Source organism: Nicotiana sylvestris, chromosome 11 (genome assembly GCF_000393655.2).
Source record: "Nicotiana sylvestris chromosome 11, ASM39365v2, whole genome shotgun sequence".
NCBI classification, from domain to species: domain Eukaryota; kingdom Viridiplantae; phylum Streptophyta; class Magnoliopsida; order Solanales; family Solanaceae; genus Nicotiana; species Nicotiana sylvestris.
The window spans coordinates 43902650-43923872 of NC_091067.1; the positions used below are offsets into that span (position 1 = coordinate 43902650).

The window sequence follows — 21223 nt, forward strand, 5'->3', positions numbered from 1 at the left end:
CGTCCACAGAAAGTGTGTAAGGGGGATTTGGGTCTTAGGTTAGGTGGGTACTTATGTATTTTGTCATTTAAAAACTAAAAAGGTTGACCAAAAAAACAAAATCCAGCATTGACTTAAAGGACTCAAAAGGAATAAAAAATGAATTTAAGGGCAAAATTTGAAGAAAAAAAAAACATAAAAATACACATGGAAAAGTCAGTAGTTTGTAGTAGTTCCAACAACCAAAATCAGACGAGTCCCACACTCTCCCGCCCTCACTATTTTCGATGTACTATTTATGTTCATCATATAAATATTTCTCCTAACTAATTCACATTAAATACCTACTATAACAGATATTTGGATTTATCCAGATTTTGTTACCCTATTATCTAATAATCCAAAATACATTTACATTACACATACATCAGCATTCAGTTGTATACTATGTATATAATTATTGAGATCAGATAAACATTTGGCCCTAAAATCTCGTTCGATCTGATTTTGTTCTTCACGATTTTTTCTAGGTTTTTAAGTTTGCATTCATTTGATCCAATTTAATCTACTTGGGAACATTAATTTTTTTGGTAATTATTGAAGAAAAAAAAGGGATTTTGTTCAAGAATGGTGGGATCAGAGAAGAAGTCACTTGTTTTTGCTTATTATGTTACTGGTCATGGATTTGGCCATGCCACCCGTGTTGTTGAGGTACGTTCTTTTTCTGTTGTTCAATTTGTTACATTTACGTTTGAACTGCATTGAAACTTTTGTACTATATTTAGTAATGCAGGAATTAGCAACAATTGAAAGTGTGTTCTAATTGATCGATCCAGTTTTGTTCCCTTAATTTGTTTTAATTTGTTCAATGTGCTGGCATGAGTTTATACATTGCGTTTGCGATTTGTGAACATTGTATATGGGTAGCATGCTTAAAAAGAAAACCCATTGGTATCTGGTAAGGTAATTGGAGCGATAGAGTATGAGAAATGTGAATAAACTGAATGTGTTGAGGACGATTATTTGGATACAATGAAAACAACTATTACGCCTCAATTCCAAGCAAGTTGGGTTTACGTGCGTAATGTGATCAAATCCAATTTTAGGACTAAATGTACACTATGGTACTGCAAAGTCAGATCATGTATGTGAAGTTGGATGATCTTCTCAAAAGTAATTGAAGACAAAGTTCCTTCCTTTATTTTCAGGGAATCTTGGTACAAGTATTTGGCCTAAATGTTAAGATGGCATCTTGCACCATACACTAAGCAATGTAACCTTCATTCCTTAGTGACTTGGTGCTATAGACCATTTTGTATGCCTCTTTTTAACTGTTCCTTCGGACAACCCCACGCAGTAGGATTTTACCATGAAGGATTTAGCTTCAACTCTTCGTATCATCTTGTACAGGCTCTTCTTCCTCAAGCATAATTTTGCCAGGGGCCTCTTTATTTGGGCTAGCACTCCCCAATCCTCTGATATCATCTTGTATGTTAATCCATTAGTGCCAACATTGAACAATGCAACAGTGCAATAGATCATTATGGATTGTGTTCGTTTGTTGCTGATAGTTTATCTGCCCCACGCAGTTAGATCTTTTTAAGTAACATTACTAAAAGCACTATTGAAAAGTTTCACCATGTTATGCCACTCTGATAGAACTGACTTTGCAAACCGCCACCAAAGAGAGCTTGTGTCATGATTGAATAGGTCTATTTCCTGCTTGCTAGTTAATGTCTCAGCTTCAGGAAAGTTTCTTTCTTTTTACTTATGTAATTTAGTTAACTAATTTGAGATCATTTTGATGCCCTAAGGACAAAAAGGTACCTGCATAACGTGATAGGACTAGATGACATAAGAAGGAGCGGCCACTTCTGCTATTTTCTTTGCTTTGTTATACCATCACATTTAGGTTATGGAAAAAAACCCACCTCCTTTAGGTTTATTTTGTGGAACTCTGGAAGCTTGCCCACAATGATCATTAATTTGTTAGCACTAACTTGTTTTGTTTACCAATACTCCCTAATCTCAAATTTTGTAATGCAAGGTTGTCCGTCATCTAATTCAAGCAGGACATGAAGTTCACGTGGTTACTGGTGCTCCTGACTATGTTTATACTACTGAGATACAATTGCCTCGACTTTTTATCCGTAAGGTTAGTCCTTTTTGATAATTTTCTGTAAAGGTTAGTCAGGTTAAGATACTGAGTGTTGCATGTGGCAACTGGATGTTTTTGGTTCTTGCGAATTGGGAGATTAGAACTGCTTGATCTCTATGCAATCAACTTTATTGGTATGCTAGTAATGCATGATTCCATCCTTTGCTGTCTGATTTGAAATAATCAACATAAAGCTGCAGTGAGTAGGGACTATTGGTGTTTTAATCCTGTGGAGAAGCAGAACACAATTTCCTTTCCAATTACATTATGTGAAAGGATGAATTAGTTTAAGCTTGATGATCTCAGTTTTTCAAGTTTTCTGGACGAAAAAGGACAAATGGATGCATAGTTATTCAGCAAATGGTGTCAAGGAGTGGAAGCTGGAATATTTTTGTTCTGTTACTTGATTGATCTCAATCTCCGCTGGCAAGGGAAAGAATGTGCTTTAACATTTTCCGTCTCACTACAAAGTTTGAGCACTAACACTTTTGACATTTCGTCAAATCTTAGTACAGGTCCCCTAGTTTTTCTAAGGATGAGATGTTAGTGTTTCAGGTTCTGTTGGACTGTGGAGCAGTTCAAGCGGATGCTTTGACAGTTGACCGTCTTGCTTCACTGGAAAAGGTGGGCCACATAGTCTATGATGAGGGCAAAATGTTCTATTGCAGCAATTACTTAACTATCCGATTTCTATTCATATCAGTCATTTTGATTGAAAGTGCCACTTGTGCTTATTTTTATCCAGTATATCCAGACAGCCGTACTGCCCAGGGATTCGATCTTGGCCACGGAAGTTGAATGGTTGAAATCTATCAAGGCTGACTTAGTGGTAATATGATCCTACTGGCAGCATCTGCTCTTCTTTTGTACTGCTAGTTTTAAAACCCAATCACCGCTGTATTATTAGTACAAGCTAGCTAAGATCTATTTCTCCTTTATCCAGAAGTACTACTTGGTATTGGAGTGTCTTAAAGAGTGAAAGCATATGGCATTTCATGCTGGTGAAGTTTTCTGAAGGGAGAAAAATGCATTTTAGATGTCTGATAAAAAGCAAATTGTTAAAATCTGATAAATCTTAAAGTACATACACTGACCAGTTGGATTAAACAGAAACGTGAAAACATCATTATGAAAATCCAAAAACATGTTTCTACCTTAAAAGAGAAATAAATTTTAGATAAAAGTAAAATTTCCCAAACGAAAAGAATTTTGTCTAATTTAAAATGGCATTGTTTCTTAATCAAAAGTATATCCATTTTTCATTAATCTGAAAGCTAGATAATTTTGAGCGGAGATATCATTGTTTGAACTGTAAGTAGGATTGGAAAATGCAGATAAATCACGAACAGAGAGAAAGCAGCACCGGTAGGGGCTGAACTTGCATAATAAGAAAAGTCTAGATTCTGATTTGAGGGGAAATCTAATAAAGTGGGATCTTTAGAGTTACTAAACATAGTTGGTGAATTATGAAGCTCTCTTTTGTCTATCAAAAGATGTAAAACATTTTAGAAACCTTAATATTATTTCATCTGAGTGGATATATCCCATAAACGTAATCTTGAGAAGTGAAACCAACATAGGCAGCAAAGTTCCTTTGACTTCAAGAATTGTAAACTGAAGAGGAAATTGTCTGTCTATAGCTAAAGGGTTAAATATATTTTGCTTCATTACACAGCATGTGCACTCTGACGAGATAGTGTCTTGTACACAATTCATTTTGTTGGCTGTTCCCAAATATGTGGGATGGAAAGTTATCAGGACACTAAGGATGACATTTCTGCTGTATATATTTTCTGTCAATTATGTAACGACTTAAATTCAATTGTAAGAGCATAAACACGTGCATTATATACAGTATCTTTAATATTTTCAATTGTAATACGTATGGTGTATTTATGGAATCATATGTGATTCACTTCTTCCCTTGTTCTTTTTCCTTTGCTTCTTTTGTTTCCTCTTCTTCTTCTTCTTATCAATTGTAAGTTTGTAACCTTATAAAAATGCTAAATATGTGGGCATCTTTGAGTGCCCAGGATGCAGAGGACAAGATTCCGGTGGTTAAAGCTGAATGAATTTCAAATATGCATTAGACATCTTTTCCTAGCCGAACATGTGGCTATTTGGATACTACTTCCAACATGAGTAGAAGGCCTTCTACAAGACTTATGCTTCCTAAATAAATAAATAAAGAAAACAACTGCTTTGCATTTATGTGTTGTCCAGTTAATAAGGCTATAGGTTCTTGCTAGATATAATTCTACTGAAGTGCCTAAAGTTATTATTTTTCACTAGTAGGTCTCAGATGTAGTTCCTGTTGCATGCCGAGCAGCCGCTGATGCTGGAATTCGTGCAGTTTGTTGCACAAACTTCAGGTAACACAGAAAATTGATGTTCACTCATGATGTTGAGTTTAGGTTTTATGATTTTATCCCTTGTGTTATATACTTAACTATCACATGGATGGTGGGACTGTGCGGATGTCTTTGCTTAATGTTGTGCATCAAGGATAGAGTATTTGTGGTTAATAAATACATTTTTATCAAATAGACTTCACAGAAGTTAAACTATGTTAGGTTGAGGCCAAAAGAGGTGATTTTGGGACTTTTTAAGTAGCAGTCACTTGTTTCGTCTATAGACATTTATGAATATTTTCAATTTTTTACCTTGTTCATCAATTGAGACATAAAAGGTTGTATATGTAATATATGCAATAAATTATTGTCCAGCTCATACTCATGTCTGCCAAAATTTTAGAATTCTCGTTCCTGCTATGAGTGCATCTGCTACTTAGCATGTGTAACTCTGAGAGAGAGAACAGGAGTACGAGCATGTTACTCTTTTGCAATTGATGTTTGGATAGGAACACTGATGACTAAATGTGCTTTTAGTAGCGTCTTGAAGAATGATGCATTAAGATTCTGATATCACATTATCTTCTTTTTCACTGACGATTATTTTAGTGTCACCGACTTAAGAAACTTTAAGTGATTCCTTCTTTTTTGACGACCAGTTCATTATTGGCCCGTATTTTCTTGTCTTTCAACTCTCCAGTTTTATCTTTGGATTAAAATGTTAGGTGACTTTATAGTGTGGTTGTGATAAATTCCAATAGTTAAGTAATCAACACCAGGACCTCTCTGTAAAATGGGTAACTGAATCTACTTTCTCCTTTTATGAGCTCATCGGTCATTACTTTAGGAAATTGGAGTACCACATATTATAGGGTCTTCTGCATTTTGTTGTCTGTTATTTTGAAAGGTGAAAAAAAGAATACTGTTTCATCGTCCTTTAGAATTCCCTTTATCGTCTAGGATACATGAGATTATCATATTTGTTTGAAAATGCAAAATTGCCACCATATAAACAGATGGGAAGATGTTAATTTGCTTAGCTCTCCATTGTTCAAAATTTGGCAGTTGGGATTTCATCTATGCAGATTATGTCATGGCTGCTGGATATCACAACCGTTCAATAATTTGGCAGGTGATTACTAACCTTCAATATATGTATGTATGTATGTACACATACATACATATATATATTCCACAAATTGGTTCGTCCTTTTCATTTCCACCCAAAATACTCCAAAAGTTAATTTCAAAAATTCCACCAAAACAGTCATGTAGGAGATGAAGCTATATATGTATCCATTTAAGGGGTCATGCATTTAGTAACATCTTGTGATGGTTTTATTCAAAATTGTAGATTTCTTTCTAATGTATCATTTCTCATTCTCACATTGATCTCTCTGACATCTTAGAATTGTATGTTCCACTTCTTTGCTCATTTCAAATTGATTTGATGTTTACATTGTCTTTACATCCATGGTATGCCATGTTTTAGGCGTCTGACAAGGGAGAAATAGGTGTGAACTAAGAATTATGAAGGTTGTATATACTATTGTTTTTGGAATGGTGTGAAGCCCAAAAGTGGAAGACAATCATATAAACTGGGATGGAGGGAATACTTGTTAAATTTTATCAAGACCTGCTATGGACTGCAACTGCTAATGATGGAATTTTACTAAGGAGTTGAGTTTGGTTTGTTTGAGATGCCCCAAACCTTTTATTCTATGGAACTGTACTCACTTTGAGTTTATCATATTTAAATATTCCCTGCCTTAATATCCTGCTCGAAAGAAGCCAATCATTCTTCTATTTCTGTGAGTGTACCTTGCTTGGGTGGCAAGAGGGGTTGCTATGATGGTAAGCAACTCCCACTTCCAACCAAGAGGTTGTGAGTTCGAGTCACCTCAAGAGCAAGGTGGAGAGTTCTTGGTGGGAAGGATGCCAAGGGTCTATTTGGAAACAGCCTCTCTACCCATGGTAGGGGTAAGGTCTACGTACACACTACCCTCCCCAGACCCCACTAGTGGGATTATACTGGGTTGTTGTTGTTGTTGTTGTACCTTGCTGTGGGTGATATTCATAGTGGTACATATTCTCATGTCTTACTTCTAACTCTTTCTTTGATCTGATTGCCATATGGAAATCCAAACATCAATGTGATCCGATCAATGATTATAATCCAGATAGCAGAGGATTATTCTCACTGTGAGTTTGTAATTCGTCTGCCAGGATATTGCCCAAGTATGTAATTTCCATGTCTCATATTTGATTCAGCTTGAGTTTACCATGTTTCTTTTCTCATTTCAGCTTTGCCTTGGTTTTAGAGTCAATATTCAACATTTTAAATAGATGTGCTGTTCTCAACATACTAATTTTGGGTTTGTATTTTCCATTTCTCATAGAGCTATTTTGGTTGTTTACAAAAAAACTACATTCCTTGCAGTGCCTGCTTTCCGTGATGTAATTGATGTTCCCCTTGTCGTGAGAAGGTTACACAAAACTCGAGAACAGGTGACTGACAACCCTAAGTCATCCTCTTGACATGTTCTGATTTTTCAAGTGATTAATATTTATTGTGATACAGGTTCGGAAAGAGCTTGGAATTCTAGACAGCCAAAAAGTCCTTATTTATAACTTTGGTGGACAGGTAGATGCCACATTTCATGATGTAATGCTAAATTTCGTTTGATATATTTTCTTGCCAGAGACTACTCTTCTCAATTTCTCATCCTAGCAACTCAAGCTTTATTTTTAATTTTTTTTTTTTTTTGTGAGTAACAACTCAAGTTCTATTTTTCTATCAGTGAATACTTGGAAGATTGGTTTTGAGACCTTTGAATTATAGATTTCACATTAGGTCGTGCTGTCATTTCATGATCAAGTGGTGGTGGTCTAGTCTAATTAATATATCTAGCATTTGATTATGGGAATAAGTGAGTGGAATAGAAGGTGTTTCTATTGAGAAAAATGCACCTGGAGGTTCAGTAACATATAAAGATATTTTTAGTAGATGTCACATGATTTTTTTTGTGCACTTAATAACAACTTTATATACATTTAACTTGCAGCCTGCTGGATGGAAGCTGAAAAAGGAATATCTACCTGAAGGATGGATATGCTTGGTTAGTTTTATAATCTTCTGTTCAATTTCTACTTTGCTCATTCTAGTTGCATTTGACATCTGCTAGCGCTTCACGCAAAAATATGGCCTTTGTTGCTGGTAAAGGTCTGTGGTGCTTCTGAAGATCATGAGGTGCCTTCCAACTTTGTAAAACTCCCTAAAGACTTTTACACTCCTGATGCTATTGCAGCTTCAGACGTCATGCTTGGTATGGCATCTTAAAGCTATATAAGATTGAAAACATTATTCTCAGCGTATGACTACACTTAAAATCAAGCACGTACTTTTTTCAGGTAAAATAGGATATGGCACAACAAGTGAAGCCTTGGCATACAAGGTGCCGCTTGTCTTTGTACGCAGAGATTATTTTAATGAGGAACCATTTTTGAGGAATATGATTGAGGTATGTGGCATTGGCTATTTCTTTGTTATTGATATACCTCTGATTTACTCATAAAATAAAGCTCATGTGTGAATATGCAACACAGCATTACCAAGCTGGTGTAGAGATGATTAGGAGGGATTTGCTCATTGGACACTGGGCTCCCTATATTCAACGCGCTGTTGCACTGAAACCATCCTATGATGGAGGAGTCAATGGCGGCGAGGTACCTTTGCTTTCTGAATGATTATTCTCAAAACACAAGGGCATGTGATGAAAACAGCTCTTTTTGGACTATAGTTAGTAAATATTGATAGAAAAACACTTGAGTAACCCATGTTATAAAAAAACCAACCAAACGAGCTTCCATAAATGCTGGATATAATAAAAACAAACTTTATTAGAAGAAACCAGTGCCAGCATACTCTTCAACGATGGATGTCAGTACCCTAAAAGCATCTGATTGTTCTTGCTATGAACTTAAACCGGGGAGTATTTATGTCACGACCCAAAATCCTAACCCGTCATGATGGCGCCTAACGTGGTACTAGGCAAGCCGACATTTCAAAAATATTTCCAACACTTTTAACATAAAATGAGCTAGAGCAGTTTAAATAATAAAAATTCTCACATAATCAGGATAGAAACCCAAAACACAACACAGAAGTTCCCAAAAAATCAGGGTGTCACACAGAGTGCATGAGCGTCTATACAACACAAGTCTGGGAGCACTGTGTATAATAGTCTGAAATAGGGAAGGAGAGACAAGGTTTGCGAAACGCCGGGCAACTACCTCGAAATCTCCAAACGATCAATTGTTCAAAGGAATCAATATCCACCGTGTCCGGAAACATCTGGATCTGCACACGAAGAGCAGGGTGTAGCGTGAGTACAACCAACTCAGTAAATAACAAGACTAAATAAAGGACTAAAAGTAGTGACGAGCTTCACAGTTATAGTTTAATTACTGTAATTTCAACATAGGAATTTAGGCATACTTTCAAGTTCGACAATTTAGGTCAAATCAGGTAATTCATGTCAAGTTCAAGTGAAACAGAATATAATTTCTGTCAGAAATTTCAAGACAGTAATATATGACAGCTAAGTGCAACAGTAATGAAGTCAAATACATCTTCCAAGAGCACCAGTCACTCCGTCCTCCCATTCACTCCAACCTCACAATCACTCATTCCTCACAGTCACTCATTCCTCTCAGTCGCTCGGCACTCGCACTCAGTAGGTACCTGTGCTCACTGGGGTGTGTACAGACTCCGAAGGGGCTTCTTTAGCCCAAGCGCTGTAACAAGCCAATCATGGCATAAATCAATGAAACATGATGCGGCGTGCAACCCGATCCCATAAATATCCTCACAATCAGGCCCTCGGCCTCACTCAGTCATCAACCTCTTCAGTCTCTCGGGCTCTCAGTGATCATGAAAATCAGCCCAAAGAGCACTGATATGGTGTATCAACAAAGAACAATAGAGACTGAGATATGATATGCAAGTAAAACTGAGACTGAGTACAAATAACAATTTAGCAGATAATTTAACATGCACACGACTTTTGAGGGTCCTCACAGTACCAACACATGGCCTAAACATGATTTCTAACATGATTTGCAGCTCAACTTCTATACCACATGGAGAATATATGGATAACAACAGATTGTCCAACTATACAGTTCCATGGAATGGATTAAGTCACAATTCCTACGGTGCACGCCCACATGCCCGTCACCTAGCATGTGCGCCATCTCCAAAACCAAACACATGACATATAATACGGGGTTTCATACCCTCAGAGCCAAATTTAGAACTGTTATGTATCTCAATCCGAGCAAATTTCTACTCCAACACATCTTTGCCTCGCAAATCAGCCTCCAAACACCTCCAATCTAGCCATAAACAATTCGATATAGTCAACACGGGCTAAAGGAATCAATTCCATAAGAAAGTACGAAGTTAAAGTCAAAAATCAATTCAAAAGCTGGCCTCCGGCCCCACGTCTCGAAGTCCGATAAAAGTCACAAAACCCGAAAGCCCATTCAACCACGAATCCAACCATACCAAATTTGCCAAAATCCAACACCAAATCGCCACCCAAATCCCCAAATCAAACTCTCCAAATCCCTAGCCTCAAATACCCAAATTTCACCTTAAACGCCCACAAACTAGGTGAGAAATTCTATGGGGAAACAAGATTATTGATTAAAAATGAGCACAAGACACTTACCTTAAGAAATCCCTCGAAAATCCTCTTAAGAATCGCCAAAACCCAAGCTTGAAATGTTTAAATTGGTGAAAAATCTCGGAACCCTCGTTTATAAGACGCTGCCCAGGCTTTTCGCACCTGAGGAACCGCTTTTGCGATAAAATTCTCCGCTTTTGCAGAAATCACTTAAATCCCTAGGCCTGCATCTGCGCTCCAGGTTCCGCATCTGTAGAGGCGCTTCTGCGGCCCTCCATCCGCTTCTGCAGAAACAGGCCTCTCCCTCAACTCTGCATCTACGGAGCCTCACTCGCACCTGCGGGCTCGCAGATACGGTTACCCTCTCGCACCTGCACCTTGCCCCAGGCCAACCCAGCTCCACCTGCATAATTCTAGCCGTATTTACGACATCGAACTTGCGGCCAACCCCTCGCAGGTGCGATCACACTAGAAGAGTCCCAGCTTCAGCAATGCACCAAGTCCCATTTTTGATCCGTTAACCATCCGAAATCAACCCGAGGCCCTCAGGACCTCAACCAAACATGCCAACAAGTCCTAAAACAGGATATGAACTTAGTCGAGCCCTCAAATCACCTCAAACAACATCAAAAAGACGAATCACACCCCAATTCAAGCCTATTGAAATTAAGGAATTCCAACTTCTACAAACGACGCCGAAACCTATCAAATCACATCCGATTGGCCTCAAATTTTGCACACAGGTCGCAAATGACACCACGGACCTACTTTAACTTCGGAAACTCCAATCCGACCCCGATATCAAAAAGTCCACTTCCTGTCAAACTTTTCAAAAATCCAACTTTCGTCATTTCAAACCTAATTCAACTACGGACCTCCAAATCACAATCCGGACACGCTCCTAAGCCCAAAATCACCCAACGGAGCTAACGGAACCATCAAAACTCCATTCCGGAGTCGTTTACACATAAGTCAAAATCTGGTCAACCATTTCAACTTAAGCTTTCAACCTTGAGACCAAGTGTCTCAATTCATTCCGAAATCCCTCCGGACCCGAACCTACTAACCCGGCAAGTCACATAATAGCTATAAAGCACAAACTGAGCAGTAAATGGGGGAACGGGGCTACAACTCTCAAAACGACCGGCCGGGTCGTTACAATTTATTTCTGTCCATTTCATGGTTAAGCTTTATAACCACTAAAACAGATAGGTGCCATATTTAAAATCATTGTCAAATAAATCATAAAACATTACTTGGATACTTTAATCAAATGTTGATGATGATTCATAAATTCTACATTCTTTTATACTTAATAACAAGAGAGAGATAGCCTAGTGGTAAGGATTCTCCACCTCCAAGTAAGCTGGGACTCGAGTAGCAAAGCTAGAAACAATCATTGTAGAGCTCCTGGGTAGGGGTTTGGGGAGCTGAGATTTACCATATTAAAAAAAGAAAACATTTATCTATATGCTTGATAGCGCTCTTTAAAATCCAAAGGCAAGTTCACAAGAGATACCTAAAAATCAAAGCTGATGTGTCAAGTGTGAAAATAACCTCGCATCGTTCTGTTGGTTTTTTTCAATTTGTTTTTCCAATATGTTTTCTGATGAATATAAGGGAACTAACTATACAGAAAGTATTACCACTGCACCTGGCATCCATGTTTGTATATTAAGTTGAATTATTATGTACTTCCTGAAAGATACAGATTATGCTCGAATATGCATGTCTATTTGTTTATTTAAGCACTGTACATTATGAATGGCATATTGGAATAAGCACTGTACATATTAAATGACAGATTATGCTCGAATATGCATGTAATGTAGAAGCTAGTTTCTTGATCAGCAGAACATAGTCTTTGTAGTTCAGGAGATACATTGGGCACCATCAAGTTACTTAAAAGATGTTAGGCAAAAGTTTCACATTGCAGCCCTTTGCAGAGATATTCTCTGAGAAAACTTTTACTTCTTTTGTGTCATGTCTTAAACCCTAATAGCTGTTAAAGGGTCACCAGCTATGATCTCTTAGTTCATTGCACAGTTTTCATCTCTAAGATTTCTAAGTCCCCAGGAAAATGCTCGAAAATCTCCACTTGACGTCTCTCGGAAGCCACATATAGAGCAGACAGCTGGATAGTAGCCTTTTTGCATTGTCCCTAGAAGTTGCATAAGCATAGATTATACCTGAATTCTATTGAATGAGTAAAATAACATACTTTTCAAAAAAAGATTAAAAAAATAAAAAGAAGGCATATTTCTTCGAGCTCGGAGAATATTCTTATCCAGTAAAGTTTCCTTTTTCCTAATGGAGTTGTTCATCTTTGTGGTTCTAAAGAAATAATATTATCTTGTTATTTGATTCTTCTTCATCTATTGCCTCATGGATCTTAGGTGGCTGCCAGACTACTACAAGATACAGCTTTGGGACAATATCACGCTTCACATGGGGTAAAGATTCATCGAAATTCATCTTCTTCTATCTTTATCTTAAGACGTGCTCAACTTTTGGGCACCACCACGCTATCAATTTTTGTTCGAGCGGACCATAAGGTTTGGGTTCGATGCACCAAACGAGCAAAGGCGGTAAAGAGCCACTATTGGGTCCCCAGTAGGGGGGTTTGCGCGTGGGGTTTTACCAAATCAAAAGATGATGTTGGGTATCTTGTTCTGGCGTATATGAACTTCTGTAGCTGTGTAATAATTTATTGAACTTTAAAGAATTATGTTAATGTTACTAAGTAAAATCGACTCTATGATATGATATTTAGCAACTTGGAGTACATATGAAAAAATATTGAGATTGGAAAATGCATAACAGTGAATTGATGCTAGGTCTTCTTATTGGATATAAACAGGATACTCCATGAAATCTGCATAACAATATCATTTGCTTTACTGATAACTTGTATATGTAACTTTCATTTCAGCTTAGTGGAGCACGGAGGCTGCGAGACGCTATAGTCCTTGGCTATCAGCTTCAAAGGATTATAGGGAAAGATATAGCTATCCCTGCATGGTATTCGCTTGCACAAAATGAACTTAGTTCACGTACTCAATTGCCAAATAAGGAAGTTGTTGATAATAGCAGTCTTACAAAAGAGTAAATTCTTTAATTCCTACCTTCTTGTCTTTATATATGTTAGAATAGTTATTTAAATAGGAGTAAATAACCCTAATCTCATGTGTATTAGGAGTAGGACATGTTATGTATATATATATATATATATATAGGGCTCATTGTGTTGTGTTTAACATAAGAGAATAATATCAATAATATTTTCTCCCGTGCATTCTCACATGGTATCAGAGCAGCAGTGAGAAAAATCCGGGAAAGAAAACCCACCCAAAACAGTCGCCGTGCATCAATTCCGGCGACCTTTTAGGGCTGTTTTTCGAAAAAAAAAATCAATTTCCATCGGTATTGTGCAAAAACCAACACCACCACAACATCCCCCAACCCCCGGCAACCAAACCCCATCAAACACCTCCGGCAGACAACCTCTCATGCGCCGTCCGGAGAATTTTTTTTCCGGCGAGATCTGCTTCACGCGCCGGCGCGTGGAGCCCTTTCCGGCCATTTTTTGATGACAGATCTTCAGAACAGTTGGGTCGGCTACTAATTCCAACCCTACCCATCCTGTTTTCGTTTGATTCCGACCACTTTGAGTTTTTTTCGGCAGCTACAGTAATTTCCGGCAAAAACAGTGTTTCCTTCATCTATTCCAGCAAGTTTTCAGGATGTCTTTGGGAGTCGATGCTTTCGGGTCTAAAAACCCGGGCTCTGGCAGTTCCGGTGTTATGATTACCTCAGAACCTTTAATGGGAGGTTCAAACTACTTAGCTTGGGCTTCGTCTGTCGAGTTGTGGTGTAAAGGTCAAGTAGTTCAAGATCATTTAACAAAAAAGGCTAGCGAAGGTGATGAAAAGGCCAAAATACTGTGGGAGAAGGTCGATGCTCAGTTATATAGTATCCTATGGCGATCTATTGATTCCAAGTTGATGCCCTTGTTCCGTTCATTCCAGATATGTTATTTAGTTTGGGAAAAGGCTCGTAATTTATACGCTAATGACATATCTCTTTTCTATGATGTAATATCGCGAATGACAAGCTTGAAGAAACAGGAATTGGATATGTGTACTTGGGACAAGTACAGGCAGTCATGGAAGAATTTGAGACATTGATGCCAGTTTCTGCTAGTATTGAAAAGCAACAAGAGCAACGACAGAAGATGTTTCTAATTTTTACACTCGGTGGACTCCCTAATGACCTTGATTCAGTATGTGACCAGATTTTGGCTAGTCCGACTGTCCCCATTGTTGATGAATTATTCTCTCGATTACTTCGCCTTGCTGCAGCACCAAGTCACCCAGTGAGCTCATCACAGACACTTGACTCATTTGTCCTCGTATCCCAGTCAGTGGACAATCGGGCATCTCATACTATGGAGAATAGACGAGGAGGAGGTCGTTTTGGAAGATCTAGACCCAAGTGCTCTTATTGTCATAATCTTGGACACACTCGTGACGTGTGCTATTCTTTACATGGTCGCCCACCCAAAAATGCATATGTTGCTCAGACTGAGACTACAGGTAACCAGGGTTTTTCTTTATCTGAAGGGGAGTATAATGAGTTCCTTCAGTATCGAGCAAGTAAGCAGACATCTCCACAAATAGCCTTTGTTGCTCAGACTGATACTTCTGTTGCTGGTAATTCTTTTGCTTGTGTTTCCCAGTCTAGTACTCTTGGACAATGGGTTGTGGACTCGGTTGCTTCTGATCATATCTCTGGTAATAAATCACTTTTGTCAAATATTACGTATTCACAGTCGCTTCCCACTGTTACTTTAGCCAATGGGTCTCAAACCAAAGCAAAAGGAGTTGGACAAGCGAATCCCCTACCCTCTGTCACTCTAGATTCCGTTCTCTATGTCCCTGACTGTCCTTTTAATCTTGCATCTATTAGTCGTTTGACTCGTGCCCTCCATTGTAGTATATATTTTATTGATGATTCCTTTATTATGCAGGACTGCAGTACGGGGCAGGCGATTGGAACATGACATGAATCAGAAGGCCTTTACTACCTTAACTCACTCAATTCCTCCAAGGCATGTCTAGTTACAGATACTCCGAACCTAATTCACAGACGTTTAGGACATCCAAGCTTATCCAAGCTTCAGAAGATGGTGCCTAGTTTGTCTAGTTTATCTACATTAGAGTGTGAGTCATGTCAGCTCGGGAAACATACCCGAGCCTCCTTTCCTCGTAGTATTGAGAGTCATGCAGAGTCTGTTTTTTCTTTAGTTCATTCTGATATATGGGGTCCTAGTAGAGTCAGTTCAACCTTAGGATTTCGTTATTTTGTTAGTTTCATTGATGATCATTCAAGATGTACTTGGATTTTCATAATGAAAGATCGTTCTGAGTTGTTTTCTATATTCCAGAATTTTTGTGCTGAAATTAAAAATCAATTTGGTGTTTCTATTCGCACTTTTCGCAGTGATAATGCCTTAGAATATTTATCCTCTCAATTTCAGCAGTTTATGACTTCTCAAGGAATTATTCATCAGACCTCTTGTCCCTCAGCAAAATGGGGTTGCAGAGAGAAAGAATAGGCACATCATTGAGACTGCTCGCACACTTCTCATTGAATCTCATGTTCCGTTGCGTTTTGGGGGCGATGCAGTTCTCACAGCTTGTTATTTAGTTAATCGGATGCCTTCATCTCCCATCCAGAATCAGATACCGTATGCAGTATTGTTTCCCCAATCACCCTTATACTCTGTTCCACCTCGTGTTTTTGGGAGCACTTGTTTCGTTCATAACTTAGCCCCTGGGAAAGATAAGTTAGCTCCTCGTACTCTCAAGTGTGTCTTCCTTGGTTATTTTTGTGTTCATAAGGGATATCCTTGTTACTCACCTGATCTTCGTAGGTACTTTATGTCCTCTGACGTCACATTTTTTGAGTCTAAACCTTTCTTTACCTCTTCTGACCATTCTGACCACCTTGATATATCTGAGGTCTTACTTATACCGACCTTTAAGGCGTCTACTATAGCTCCTCCTTCACCTTCCGCCACAGAAGTCTTACTCGAGTCTACTATAGCTCCTCCTTCACCTTCTGCTACAGAAGTCTTACCCATTCCAACCGTTGGGGAGTCTAGTGTGGCTCCTCCTAGACTCCCTGCCACAGGAACACCACACTTGACATATCATCGTCTTCCGCACCCAGCATCAGGCCCAGCTGATTCACGTCCTGGCCTTGCTTCTCCTACGGACTTGTCTCTTCCTAGTACACCGACTGCACTTCGGAAAGGTATACGGACCACCCTTAATCCTAATCCTTATTATGTCGGTTTGAGTTATCATCGTTTGTCATCACCCTATTATGCTTTTCTATCTTTTTTGTCCTCTGTTTCCATCCCTAAGTCTACAAGTGAAGCATTGTCTCATCCAGGATGGCGACAGGCTATGATTGACGAGATGTCTGCTTTACGTACGAGTGGTACTTGGGAGCTCGTCCCTCTTCCTTCAGGTAAATCTACTGTTGGTTGTCGTTGGGTGTATGCAGTCAAGGTTGGTCCGGATGGTAAGGTTGATCGTCTTAAGGCTCGTCTTGTTTCCAAAGGATATACTCAGATATTTGGGCTCGATTATAGTGATACCTTCTCTCCCGTGGCTAAGATAGCATCAATTTTTTCTATCCATGGCTGTTGTTCGCCATTGGCCCCTCTATTAGCTGGACATTAAGAATGTTTTTTTACACGTTGACCTTGTGGATGAAGTTTATATGGAGCAACCACCTGGGTTTGTTGCTCAGGCGGAGTCTCGTGGCCTTGTATGTCACTTGCGCCGGTCATTTTATAGTCTAAAACAGTCTCCTCGAGCCTGGTTTGGTAAATTCAGCACAGTTATCCAGGAATTTGGCATGATTCGGAGTGAAGCTGATCACTCTATATTCCATCGGCATTCTGCTTCGAGTCTCTGTATTTATCTGGTGGTCTATGTTGACGACATTGTTATTACCAGCAATGACCAGGATGGTATTACTAAATTGAAGCAACATCTCTTTCAACACTTTCAGACTAAGGATCTGGGCAAACTAAAGTATTTTCTGGGTATTGAGGTCGCTCAGTGTAGCTCAGGTATTGTGATCTCACAACGAAAGTATGCCTTAGATATTCTTTAGGAGACAGAAATGACAGGTTGTAGACCTGTTGACACTCCGATGGATCCGAATTCTAAACTTCTGTCAGGACAGGAGGAGCCTCTTAGCGATCCTGCAAGATATAGACGGTTGGTTGGTAAATTAAATTACCTTACAGTGACAAGACCTGACATTTCCTTTTCTGTGAGTGTTGTTAGTCAGTTTATGGATTCTCCGTGTGATAGTCATTGGGATGCAGTTGTTCGCATTCTTCAGTATATAAAATCAGCTCCAGGCAAAGGTTTATTGTTTGAGGATCGAGGCCATGAGCAGATCGTTGAATACTCAAATGTTGATTGGGCAGGATCACCTTCTGATAGGCGTTCTACGTCTGGATATTGTGTCTTAGTAAGAGGAAATTTGGTGTCCTGGAAGAGCAAGAAACAGAATGTGGTTGCTCGGTCTAGTGCAAAAGCAGAATATCGAGCGATGGCTATGGCGACATGTGAGCTAATTTGGATCAAACAGTTGCTCAAGGAGTTGAAATTTGGTGAGATTAGTCAGATGAGACTTGTGTGTGATAATTAAGTTGCTCTTCATATTGCGTCAAATCCAGTGTTCCATGAGAGAACTAAACACATTGAGATTGACTGTCACTTTGTCAGAAAAAAGATACTCTCGGGAGATATTGCTACAAAGTTTGTGAAGTCGAATGATCAGCTTGCAGATATTTTCATCAAGTCCCTCACTGGTCCTCGTATTAACTACATATGTAACAAGCTTGGTACATATGATTTATATGCACTAGCTTGAGGGGGAGTGTTAGAATAGTTATGTAAATAGGAGTAAATAACCCTAATCCCATATGTATTAGGAGTAGGACATGTTATGTGTATATATATATATATAGGGCTCATTGTATTTATATATATATATATATATAGGGCTCATTGTATTGTGTTTAACATAAGAGAATAATATCAATAATATTTTCTCCCGTGCATTCTCACAATATATAATCTATTATGTCCTACAGCCACTTTTAGGCATGTTTCTTATCAAATATTCACCTAAATTACTTTGCAGAAATGATTACTTTGCAATTCTTCATGGAGATCATCAAGGACTCCCAGATACACTTGGTTTCTTGAAGAGCTTGGCTGAAATACAGTCCTCATGTAGTCCTCAAAATAATAACAAGTTCCAAACACGCGAACATCTGGCTGCTGCTGCAATGTTCAACTGGGAGGTATATCTCTTTCGCTCATTCAGTGTAGAATCTTTTTTCCTTCATGGATTCACAGGTTTCTCCGCAGTATGTGGTTTATAAATCTGATAATAATATATAAGATTAATAAGAAGGAAATCTTCACATGATTAACATTTTGAAATAAGTCAACGAGAAAGGGAGAAAAACTGCTGAAGGAAATTTTTTCCAAGTGTTCATCCATATGAATTGCAGGTCTTCACAACTTGTGATATTGATTCATTTACCGGAGTAATCATTTATCTTGTAACGGTACTTATGTGTAAAGGTGCAATCAAACTCGAGAAGACTTACAGAATTACCAGATTTCAGGCTAGTCTATTGGGAAATGTGCCCAGCTTATACATGTGTTAGAACCTTGAACGGGAGATAGCATCGTTTTTTTGTTTGTTAATGGAGGTCTGCATCACCATGTTATTTTGAATTGAGAGCCTAGCCTCTAGATTCTCTTGCTGTTGCATATCTTGAGAACGGGAAATATGACAATATTTCCGGTAATGTAGGAAGAGATTTTTCTTTCAAGAGCACCGGGAAGATTGGACGTAATGGGAGGAATTGCTGACTATTCTGGTAGTTTAGTTCTACAGGTAAAGTTCCTTTTTCCTTGTTACATGTTTATGCTTGGGGAGTATTTGTGCTGGTCTTATGTTGTGACTTGTTGAATGCATGCCTTGCCTCCTATAAAAGCTCAAACTCTTTTACCCGTTCATACTTTAATATCTTCACCTACTTCCTCACTAGTGAGCTGCGTTGTATTTTCTTGCTCAATGTGGTCAAATATTCAAATAATTGATGTTTGCCTGAGCTAGAACATTCTGGTTCCTTTCCACACTGTTAAAGTGTGTTTTCCACTTTTCCTCATATAAACTGTGTCTCAATATAGGAAGTATTTTTTAGGCATCATCATCATGTTAGATCATTGCTGTCTATTAACGATATGTTGTCAACATTTTCTTCCATAGATGCCCACCCGGGAGGCATGCCATGTCGCAATCCAGAGAAATCATCCAAGCAAGCAAAAATTGTGGAAACATGCTCAGGCTAGGCAGCCCAAGGACGGGTGTACTGCTGTTCTTCAAATTGTATGAATCATCGACTCTTTCGATATTTGCACTGCATGAGATATATTGCATTATTAGGAAAATATAACCATCCGAATTCCTTAATTGATTGTTTTAAATGCTGTGGCTGCGACTGCTAGACAATGGTCTATTAAATAATTGCAAAAACATAGCTCTGCCATCAGGAGGCAGCAATTTGTTTTTCTCAGGTTTAAGTTGGAAAATAGCTTTCATGTTTCGGCCATGATGAGATACTTTTCGTTTATGCATGATATTAAATTGGTAATTTCTATGCTTTATGCCCGCCAATCTCTTGACACCCTATGAGTGTAAGGCCAGTGTTCACAAATGTTCATCAGTTGGAAATTGGTGTAAATATTTTGGAGTAATGCCATATGCTTCTCACATATATTTGAAGATATGTTCTAAGTAGCTCTGGCATAGACTATTACATTGACTGCTTTCAGTTTTTGGCACGTTCCAACACAGGTAAGACAAGTTTGTATCAAGGAAAATAAAGAGGATGGTAACATATGACAGAGATATGAATTTTACATTTATCTAGGCACGTCACTAGGATTAGGGGTTGTTTGTCCTTCTATCTATTGTTTTGTTCATCAAACTTGAGACTAAACTCATGTTTTTTAACCCGAGTCACCTGACATGCCAGGAAAACATAGAATCTTGCAACCAGAAATTATTCTGAAATGTGACTTTCAATGGTCAAACACTACATGTGATCAAATGTGAATTTCACATGATCCATGGTTTCCAGCGCATTCATGTCTTATGGTGACAGTTAGCTGTCTTCACGTTGGGAAAGATTTATGCATACATTCTCTTCAAAGTCATTTTAGTTTAACAGACACTGTTTCATGTCTTTTAGGCACTTCAATTGTTAAGGTTAAAGAAGTAGTATTGGTGCTGTGCTTTTAACATTTTTGCCCCCTCGCCAAAGGAGAACTACCCATATTGATAGTCTGATATCTGCATAACATTTCTTCACCAACATTGTATGAAGTTTGTCGAAATCTCCGTATTAGAGTTATGTGTGGTTTCCACATTGCTGGTGTTGAGCTACTTACCTGTTTGCCCCAACATTATGTTTCTCTTTAGTACAATAACGTACAAATTTCGGATGTTAATCCATGTAACATTAATTCATGAATATCCTCAAACCAACTGTAAGTGTCTCTATTACTTAAGGATGTATTGTGGGCCAGGCCCGGGCCTAAATGGGCTAAACGGGCCAAACGGTCCCGGGCTCTGGCGGTCCCGGGCCAAACAGTCCCGGGCTTAGCGGTCCTGGAGGGTGGAACTGGCCCACTACGGGCCTAAGCCCACATGGTCCTAGGCTAAACGGGCCTAAGTGTTCCGGGCTATTTTTTTTATTTTTTTTATCTAAAGCAATTTCTTGTAAATTATATATATATATATATATGTATAAGCTATATAATTTACAAGAAATTGTCTTAGATAAAAAAAAATTTAAAAAAAATAGTCAAGGCCCGTTTCTTCTTTATTTTAACAGTACAACACAAACAAACATAGAAACTTAACATAACTTA

The 21223-nt window shown here is 38.5% G+C and overlaps 1 protein-coding gene across 2 annotated transcripts in view; it reads left to right on the forward strand.

The window, feature by feature from the left end:
- The first annotated feature begins 244 nt into the window (after positions 1–244).
- LOC104219377 (L-arabinokinase-like) overlaps positions 245–21223 on the forward strand; it is a 31577-nt gene continuing 10598 nt past the window's right edge. Inside the window, exons 1-18 of one of the 2 annotated variants that reach the window (XM_070162626.1) lie at positions 245–690; positions 2027–2134; positions 2693–2761; positions 2883–2966; positions 4433–4509; positions 5554–5620; positions 6669–6726; positions 6929–6996; positions 7070–7132; positions 7554–7607; positions 7712–7814; positions 7900–8009; positions 8095–8214; positions 12575–12631; positions 13111–13283; positions 18414–18576; positions 19098–19181; positions 19557–19676. In XM_070162626.1, the coding sequence (XP_070018727.1) occupies positions 607–690; positions 2027–2134; positions 2693–2761; positions 2883–2966; positions 4433–4509; positions 5554–5620; positions 6669–6726; positions 6929–6996; positions 7070–7132; positions 7554–7607; positions 7712–7814; positions 7900–8009; positions 8095–8214; positions 12575–12631; positions 13111–13283; positions 18414–18576; positions 19098–19181; positions 19557–19676 (1662 nt within the window). In that variant the 5' untranslated portion in view covers positions 245–606. Of the gene's footprint in view, positions 691–2026; positions 2135–2443; positions 2762–2882; positions 2967–4432; positions 4510–5553; positions 5621–6668; positions 6727–6928; positions 6997–7069; positions 7133–7553; positions 7608–7711; positions 7815–7899; positions 8010–8094; positions 8215–12574; positions 12632–13110; positions 13284–18413; positions 18577–19097; positions 19182–19556; positions 19677–21223 lie in introns of those variants that run through there. The other variant, XM_070162627.1, reaches the window with a different exon arrangement.